At 41.8% G+C, this 9,480-nt stretch overlaps 1 protein-coding gene across 1 annotated transcript; it reads right to left on the bottom strand.

The window, feature by feature from the left end:
* Positions 1-295: 295 nt before the first annotated feature.
* LOC127031335 (olfactory receptor 14A16-like) lies at positions 296-1,240 on the bottom strand. Its single transcript, XM_050918083.1, has one exon. It carries the CDS (start codon positions 1,229-1,231, stop codon positions 296-298), a length of 936 nt encoding a protein of 311 aa, XP_050774040.1. The 5' UTR covers positions 1,232-1,240.
* Positions 1,241-9,480: the final 8,240 nt, after the last annotated feature.

The following is a 9,480-nucleotide window of genomic DNA, read 5'->3' as shown; positions in this document are numbered from 1 at the left end:
GAACAGTTGTAAGTGGCAACACAGTTTAATAGGCATTTCTTGGGCACAGAATGAAATGCTGATTTCTCCCTCCTATGAAATGCACACCATATTAACTCCAGAATTGGGTCAGATTTTCTGATGATGTAAACCAGCCCAAATACATTGACATCAGTGGAATTAATCTGGATTTGCACTGGGGGCAATTGAGAGCAGAATCTTGTCCACTTCTGCATAAACTGTGTGGTCATGGAAGTAAATAACATGGACTGTGAGACATAAACTGAAAGAGTATTTATTTGAAAAAGACAGAAAATTAATTCTTGATGAATAGCCTCCCCACAGTCAGTCTCCTCAATGAAGATTTGATCTCCTTGTTCCTCATGCTGTAGATGACCGGATTCATCATAGGAGGCACCACGCAATACAGAACAGCCACGACGAGATCCAGACCTGATGCTGAGCTGGAGGTGGGTTTCAGGTAGGCAAAGATACCAGTGAAAACAAACAAGGAAACCACAGTGAGGTGAGGAAGGCAAGTGGAGAAGGTTTTATGCCGGCCCTGCTCAGAGGGGATTCTCAGCACTGTGTTGAAGATCTGAACATACGATGCAATTATAAAACCAAAACAGCTTAAGCCTATGCATGCACTAAAGATGAGAGCCCCAATTTCCCTGAGGTACAAGTCAGAGCAGGCAAGTTTGAGGAGCTGGGGGATTTCACAGAAGAACTGATTCACTATGTTGCCTGCACAGAAAGTTACTGCAAATGTGTTCCCAGTGTGCAGTGCAGCATAAAGAATTCCACCGATCCAGGCACTGGCTGCCATTTGGACACAATCTTTCCTGTTCATTACACTCTCATAGTGCAGTGGTTGACATATGGCGATGTATCGGTCGTACGCCATGATAGTGAGGAAGGAAAAATCTGTTCCCATCAAGAAGATGAGGAAAAAGACTTGGATGGCACATCCAGCATAGGAAATTGATCTGGAGTTGATTAGGGAATTGGCCATGGATTTGGGGATGGTGACGGAGATGGAGCCAAGGTCTATAATGGACAGGTTCACCAGGAAGAAGTACATGGGAGTGTGAAGATGGTGGTCGAGGGCTACGACTGTGATGATGAGAAGGTTCCCCATCACGGCTGCCAGGTAAATCACCAGGAACACCACAAAATGCAAAATCTGCAGCTCCCAAATGTCTGAGAATCCAAGAAGAAGGAAATGGGTCAAGGTGGTTTGGTTGGACATTTTCTTCCTCAGAACATCACACGCTGCCTCTGGAGGGAAGGAGAAGGGCAATGGTCACGATAACTTCAGTAAAATAATTCTTCTTTTGTGAAAACCACTTTAGTTAGCAGACGTCAGACCCCTGGCTTGTGCAGATTGGTGTAATATGGGAAGGGGAGTACAGGAACCACTGACTCCAGTGGAGTTAGTCCAGATTTACACTGGGTAGAGTGAGAGGATATTCAGCCCCATTGACCAAATGAGATTGCTGCTGATTTACACCAAGCTGAAGGAAAACAGAGTAAGGACCAACTGCTTTTTAGGGTTCTGTATACCTTTCCACTCAATTAAGTATAAAATTAGGTGAATCTTATCTTCATTTCATAGAGGGGAAAATGCAGACCAGAGAGCTAGAATGTGCTGTCAGATACACCAGTGTAAATCTCAGGTAATGTCACTGAAAGCAGTGGAAGTACTTTGTATTTACATTGCTGGAAATGGTAGTAGCATCTACCACAGAGATGAAAGGGCTCACTCATGGCTATACAATGACTGACTGTAGAATCAGGAACAGAATGCAGGACAAACTCTGAATCCAGTCAGCTGTTCTAGCCATGACCCAACACTATCTACCCATAACAGAACAAAAAGGGTCCCAGGCTACTTTCTCACTTCTATAACCTATAGCACCCATGACCCCATGCTCTCTTGGTGGGGGGCGGGATTTGAACCTAGGAGTCGTGATATTGACCTACCCCTCCCATAATCATTGGATTACTTTCTAAGCCCAGAGCTGCGAATAGAAGCAGGAAGTCCTGACTCCAAGCCACCCACCCTAATCACTCCACTATAAGATTCCACTGTTAAGAATTGTAGAAATGCTGCACAGTGCTCTTAGTAGCAGCAAGATCAGTAGTACATAAGAACAGCCATACGGGGTTAGACCAAAGGTCCATCTAGCTCAGTATCCTGTCTTCCTACAGTGACCAATGCCAGGTGGCCCAAAGGGAATGAACAGAGCAGGTAATCACCAAGTTTGCTATAGACCACCAGACCAGAAGGATGAGGTGGACAAGACATTCTTCCAGCAACTAACAGGAGTTACTAGATCACAGGCCCTGGTTCTCATGAGGGACTTCAATCACCCCAATACCTGCTGGGAGAGCAATACAGCAGTGCACAGACAATCCAAGAAATTTTGGAAAGTGTAGGTGACAATTTCCAAGTGCAAGTGCTGGAGGAACCAGCTAGGTCAGTGGTCCCGAACAAGGTACCCGTGGGCAGCATGGCACCCACTGGGGCATTTATGTGCACCTGCCTAGTGCTCAGCAGGGGAAAGAAGCCGTGAGCCTGTGGTTGATGAGGACAGAGAACACCGGGGCTGCGGGTGCCGGTTCTCTCTGTCCCCAGCAAGTGTGGGGCTGTGGCTAAGCCGGAGAGAAGCTGCTGCCCTGCGCCTGCTAGGGACAGAGAACTCCAGGGCTGTGGGCACTGGTGCTCTCTGTCCCCAGCAGGCACGGGGCTGCAGCTTCTCTCCGGGTTCTGAAGACGAATGTAAGAAGAATGAATCCTTTTCAAACTTTATGTCTTATCATTGCATTATCTATCAAGAAGCTTTGTGCCTCAAAGTTCTCTCTTTTCAACACGTTATGAATATTGTTGTTAAAATAATTAACTTTATTTGAGCGAAACCTTTGCAGCACCTACTTTTTAAGGCCCTGTTGGAAGATGTTGATGATAAACAATCTGATTTTATCTTGCACACAGAAGTACGATGGCTGAGTGAAGGTAAAGTTCTTGCACATTTTTTAAGCCTAATAGAAGAGATCAAAGAATTTCTGAAGTCCACAAATCAGAACTTTGAGCAACTAGAAGATTCCAGCTGGTTAATGGACTTGGCTTTTCTTGCTGACATTACTGAAAAATTGAACATTTTAAATCTTGAGCTCCAGGGAAAAGACAAACATGTGGCTCAAATGATAGGTTCTGTAAAATCATTCAAAGCAAAACTGATCTTACAGATGTCACATATGAAGACAAAGTCTCTCTAACATTTCCCAAGTATGAAGAAAATTGTATGTGACAGTGATTTTAACCCATCACCATTTGTTATCTATATTCAAACACTTCTGGAACAATTTGAAAAGAGATTTCAACAGTTCACCACCATTGAGCCTGTAATTGCCTTTCTCGAGAATCCTTTTACTTGCCAAATAGAGGTAACAGAAATGGCTACATCAATTGCGAGTCTCATTCAAGTAAGAACAGAAGATGCAGAACTGGACATTTTGGACCTTCACATTTATACTGTCTAAAATCCTACGCAACAGATGAAAACTTTTGGAATCTGGTTGACCGAAAAAAATTTCCTGCCTTAAAACATGTAGCACACAAAATAAAATCTTATTTCAGTTCCACTTGTCTGTGCAAAGTTCTGTTTTCAACAATGAACATCATAAAATCAAAATACAGATCTCAGCTTACAGATGCCCATCTTGATGATTGCTTATGAACGGGAATATCATCCTACTCTCCCAACTACAAAAAATTGGCTGAAGAAATGCAGTGTCAAAAATCACACTGACTTTATTAGAATAGACACGTGAATTAATTATACCTATTTTCCATTAAATGCTGATGAGCACGTATGATTAACTTGTGTTTAATTTTTTTCATACTTGTTTATTTGTTTATTGAAATACAGATACAAGTAACAATACAAAGAATATTTTTAATTAACTATAACTGGCTATCTATGTTAAAGTAAGAATAATAAATATATTTGGACCAGCAGTTCAACAATGTTTTACTTTTTAAAAAATAAATAAGATGAAAACTGTTTACGATATTTATTTTGTAAAAACTCCTTAATTTTTCATATAGGTAGATAAAAAAGAAAAAATTCACATGGTAAGGTGAAAGAGTAATTGACGAATAATTTAATTAATACCTTTTACATGTACAATTACCCATTTTATCTCATGCATTCATATATTATGTAATATTAAATATGATGTTTTTCATATTATTTATGGTACAAATGCAAAATAAACCTTGAAAAATTGTTGGTACCTGCCACACTCTTCTGAAAACATGAATGTGCTACTTACCACAAAAAGGTTGGGGACCACTGAATTAGGGGCACAGATCTTCTTTACCTGCTGCTTAGAAACCAGGAAGAATTAGTAGGGGAAGCAAAAGTTGATGGGACTCTAGGAGGCAGTGACCATGACATGGCCAAGTTCAGGATCCTGACAAAAGGAAGAAAGGAGAGCAGCAGAATACGGACTCTGGACTTCAGAAAAGCAGACTTTGACTCCCTCAGGGAACTGATGGATAGGATCCCCAGGGAGAACAATATGAGGGGGAAACGAGTCCAGAACAGCTGCCTGTATTTTAGGTTTCAGAGTAGCAGCCGTGTTAGTCTGTATCCGCAAAAAGAGCAGGAATACTTGTGGCACCTTAGAGACTAACAAATTTATTTGAGCATAAGCTTTCGTGGGCTACAGCCCACTTCTTCAGATGCATAGAATATAGTGAGGAGATATATATATATGCACATACAGACAGCATGAAAGGTTGAAGTTGTCTTACCAACTCTGAGAGTCCAATTAAGTAAGAGAAAAAAACTTTTGAAGTGATAATCAAGATAGCCCATTACAGACAGTTTGATAAGAAGTGTGAGAATCCTTACCAAGGTTGCAGGAAGAAACCATCCCTGTATGTAGAAAGAATAGTAAATATGGTAGGCGAACAGCTTGGTTTAACAGCGAAATCCTTGCTGATCTTCAACACAAAAAAGACGCTTACAAGAAGTGGAAGATTTGACAAATGATCAGCGAGGAGAATAAAAATTTTGCTCAGGCATGCAGGACTGAAATCAGGAAGGCCAAATCAGAAATGGAGTTACAACTAGAAAAGGATGTTAAGAATAACAAGAAAGGTTTCTACAGGTATGTTAGCAATATGAAGAAGGTAAGCGAAAGTGTTGCCACTTACTGAATGCGGGAGGCACCCTAGTGACAGAGGATGTAGAAAAAGCTAATGAACTCAATGCTTTTTTTGGCTCTGTCTTCACAAACAGGGTCAGCACCCAGACTACTGCACTGGGCAGCACACAATGAGGAGGAGGTGATCAGCCCTCTGTGGAGAAAGAAGTGGTTCAGGACTATTTAGAAAAGCAGGACATGCACAAGTCCATGACGTTGGATGCACTGCACCCGAGGGTGCTAAAGGAGTTGGCGGATGTGATTGCAGAGCCATTGGCCATTATCTTTGAAAACTCATGGCAATCGGTCAAGGTCCTGGATGACTGGAAAAAGGCTAATGTAGTGCCCATCCTTAAAAAAGGGAAGTAGGAGGATCCAGGGAACAGCAGGCCAGTCAGCCTCACCTCAGTCCTTGGAAAAATCATGGAGCAGGTCCTCAAGAAATCAGTTCTGAAGCACTTAGAGGAGAGGAAAGTGATCAGGAAGAGTCAGCATGGATTCATCAAGGGCAAGTCATGTCTGACTAAACTAACTGCCTTCTATAACGAGATACATGGCTCTGTGGATGAGGGGAAAGCAGTGGATGTGTTATTACTCGACTTTAGCAAAATTTGATATGGTCTCCCACAGTATTCTTGCCAGCAAGTTAAACAAAAATATGGTCTGGATGAATGGACTATAAGGTGGATAAAAAGCTGGCTAGATCGTCGGGATCAATGAGTAGTGACCAATAGCTCCATGTCTAGTTGGCAGCCAATATCAAGCAGAGTGCTCCAAGGGTCGATCCTGGAGTCGGTTTTGTTCAATATCTTCATTAATGATCTGGAGGATGGTGTGGACTGCACTTTCTGCAAGTTTGCAGATGACACTCAACTGGGAGAAGAGGTAGATATGCTGGAGGGTAGGAATAGGATACAGAGGACTGAGACAAATCAGAGGATTGGGCCAAAATCAATCTGATAAGGTTCAACAAGGACAAGTGCAGAGTCCTGCACTTAGGACGGAAGAATCCCATGCACTATTACAGACTAGGGATCCAAAGGCTAGGCAGAAGTTCTGCAGAAAAGGACATGAGTAAACATTGTGCCCTTGTTGCCAAGAAGGCTAATAGCATTTTGGGCTGTATAAGTAGGAGCATTGCCAGCAGAGAGATGGACATGATCACTCCTCTCTAGTCAGCATTGGCGATGCCTGATCTGGAGTACTGTGTCCAGTTTTGGACCCCACACTACAGGAAGGATGTGGAAAAAATGGAAAGAGTTCAGTGGAGGGCAACAAAAACGATTAGGGGGCTGGAGCACATGATTTACAAGAAGAGGCTTAGGGAACTGGGATCATTTAGTCTGCAGAAGAGAAGAAGGAGGAAGGGATTTGATAGTTGCTTTCAACTGCATGAAAGCGGGTTCCAAAGAGGATGGACCTAGGATGTTCTCAGTTGTAGCAGATGACAGAAGAAGGAATAATGATCTCAAATTGCAATGATGGAGGTTTAGGTTAGATATTAGGAAAAAACTTTTTCACTAGGAGGGCAGTGAAGCACTGGAAGGTGTTACCGAAGAGGTAGTGGATTATCCTTCCTTAGAGGTTTTTAAGGTCAGGCTTGACCAAGCACTGGCTGGGATTATTTAGTTGGGGATTGGTCCTGCTTTGAGCAGGGGGTTGGACTAGATGACCTCCTGAGGTCCCTTCCAATCCTGATATTCTATGATTCTGTGATTTTGAGTGACCCACTCCCTGTCACACATTCCCTAGCTTCTGGAAAACACTGGCTAGGGACACCATCCCTGCCCATCCTGGCTAATAGCCATTGATGGATCTATCCTCCAGGAACACATCTAGTTCCTTTTTCAACCCTGTTATAGTCTTCATCTTCACAACATCCTTCAACAAAGAGTTCTTCAGGTTGACTGTGCATTGTGTGAAAAAAATCCTTCCTTTTGTTTGTTTTTAACCTGCTGCCTATGAATTTCTTTGGATGATCCCTAGTTCTTGTGATGTTAGACAAGGAGTAAATAACTTTCTTCACACCCATCTTGATTTTATAGACTTCTATCATATCCCCCCTTAGTCATCTCTTCAAAGCTGAAAAATCCCAGTTTTATTGATCTCCCCTCATAAAGGAAACCGTTGCATGCCCCTAATCATTTATGTTGCCCTTTCTGAATATTTTCTATTTCCAATATATCTTTTTTTTAATATGGGGAGACAATATTTGCATGCAGTATTCAAAATGTGAGTGTTCCATGGATTTATATAGAACCAATATGATATTTTCTGTCTTATTATCTTATCTTTTTCCTAATTATTCCCAACATTCTGTTCGCTTTTTTGACTGCTGCTGCACATTGAGTGGATGTTTTCAGAGAACTATCCACAGTGACTCCAAGATCTCTTTTCATTGGTAACAGCTAATTTAAACCTCATCATTTTATATGTATAGTGGGGATTATATTTTCCAATGTGCATTACTTTGCGTTTATCAACATTGAATGTCATCTGCCATTTTGTCGCCCAGTCATCCAGTTTTCCAACATTTCTTTGTAACTCTTAACAGTCTGCTTTGGACTTAAATATCTTGAGTAGTTTTGTATCATCTGCAAATTGTTCCACCTCAATGTTTATCCTTTTTTCCAGATCAGTTATGAATATGTTGAATAGGATTGGTCCAGTACAGACCTCTGGAGGACACCACTATTTACCTCTTTCTATTCTGAAAATTGACCATATATTTCTAGCCTTTGTCTCCAATCTTTTAACCCCTTACTGATCGACGAGAGAACTTGCCCTCTTAACCCATTACAGCTTACTTTGCTTAAGAGCCTTTGGTGAGGGACCTTGTCAAAGGCTTTCTGAAAATTTCAGTACTCTATATCCACTCAATCCCCTTTGTCCACATACCTGTTGACACCCTCAAATAATTCTTGTAAATTGGTGAAGCATGATCTGTCTTTTCCAAAATCATGTTAACTCTGCCCCAACCAATCATATTCTTCTATGTGTCTGATCATTTTGTTCTTTTCTATAGTTTCAACCAAGTTGCCCGGTACTGAAATTAGGCTTACTGGCCTATAATTGTCAAGATCACGTCTGAAGTCTTTTAATAAAACTGATATCACATTAGCTATTGTCCAGTTATTTGGTGCAGAAACTGATTTAGATGATAGGTTACAGACTACAGTTAGTAGTTCTGAAATATCACATTTTGAGTTCCTTCAGAACTCTTGGGTGAATCCCATATGGTCCTGGTGACTTATTGATGTTTAGTTTATCAATTTGTTACAAAACCTCTTATGATGACACCTCAGTCTGGGACAGTTCCTCAGATTAGGCACCAAAAATCATATTAGAATGCTGCAGGATCAAGATCCAGTCAAGATCAGGGCACTACCGAGCTGGGATCTCTTGAATTGTCCAGCATTTTACTTCCTTTTATATCAGTGATGGTCTGTCATGTGTATGAACTGCAAGATTTAGCACCATCCTTTCCTTTCTCCTGCTCCCTCCCACTCAGTCAATTACAAGTTGCATCAACAAGGAAGAAGATAAATGAGATTTCAGAAGGAATAAGGATTAGCCTTTCTGGAACACTCGTATGCAGGCTCAACCAATCCATCCCCCTGTAAAAGTCATTGGAGTACACAAAATATTATTTGGCATTTGGGTATTGATTGACATTATTTTAGGTAGGGCTGGCAATGCCTGCTCTTATTAATGTTGCCTGACACTTCTCTTTACAAAGCCATGTTTTTTGTTGCCTATAACTTCACCAAACTTTAACCATTGAAGTTGCTAACTTCTGTGCAGGGCCAGCTCTAGCCATTTCACCGCCCCAAGCACGGCGGCACGCTGCTGGGGGCGCTCTGCCGCTTGCCGATCCTGCGACTCCACTGGACCTCCCGCAGGGACGCCTGTGGGAGATCCACCGGAGCCTCCTGCAGCCTTCCTGGCAAACGGCAGAGCGCCCTCCGCAGCATGCCACCCCAAACATGCGCTTGGCGCGCTGGGGCCTGGAGCCAGCCCTGCTTCTATGTCAGGTGTCTAGCTCAAAACACTTGAGACATTTCCAAGAACGAAGTCAGGGGAAAATATGCTGTTTTGCTCATTATAAACTCTAGTGTGACCAGGCTTTGGATACTGGACTTGACATTTGGCATGAGGAGTCATTTTATAAAACAAAAAAGGTGAGATAAAAATAATCTAAAATAAGATTTAAAGTAAAAAATAAAATATTGAAAATTGAACAAAATGCTTCAATTTTACTGTAAGGTAATGTTTGAACTG

This window comes from Gopherus flavomarginatus, chromosome 11, assembly GCF_025201925.1.
Source record: "Gopherus flavomarginatus isolate rGopFla2 chromosome 11, rGopFla2.mat.asm, whole genome shotgun sequence".
Lineage (NCBI taxonomy): Eukaryota > Metazoa > Chordata > Testudines > Testudinidae > Gopherus > Gopherus flavomarginatus.
Note: the sequence above shows the minus strand (reverse complement) of the source record. Positions and strands in the feature narration are given on the sequence as shown.

Excerpts from the sequence above, each read along its gene's own strand:
- LOC127031335 (XM_050918083.1), bottom strand. The coding sequence starts at position 1,231 with ATGTCCAACCAAACCACCTTGACCCATTTCCTTCTTCTTGGATTCTCA.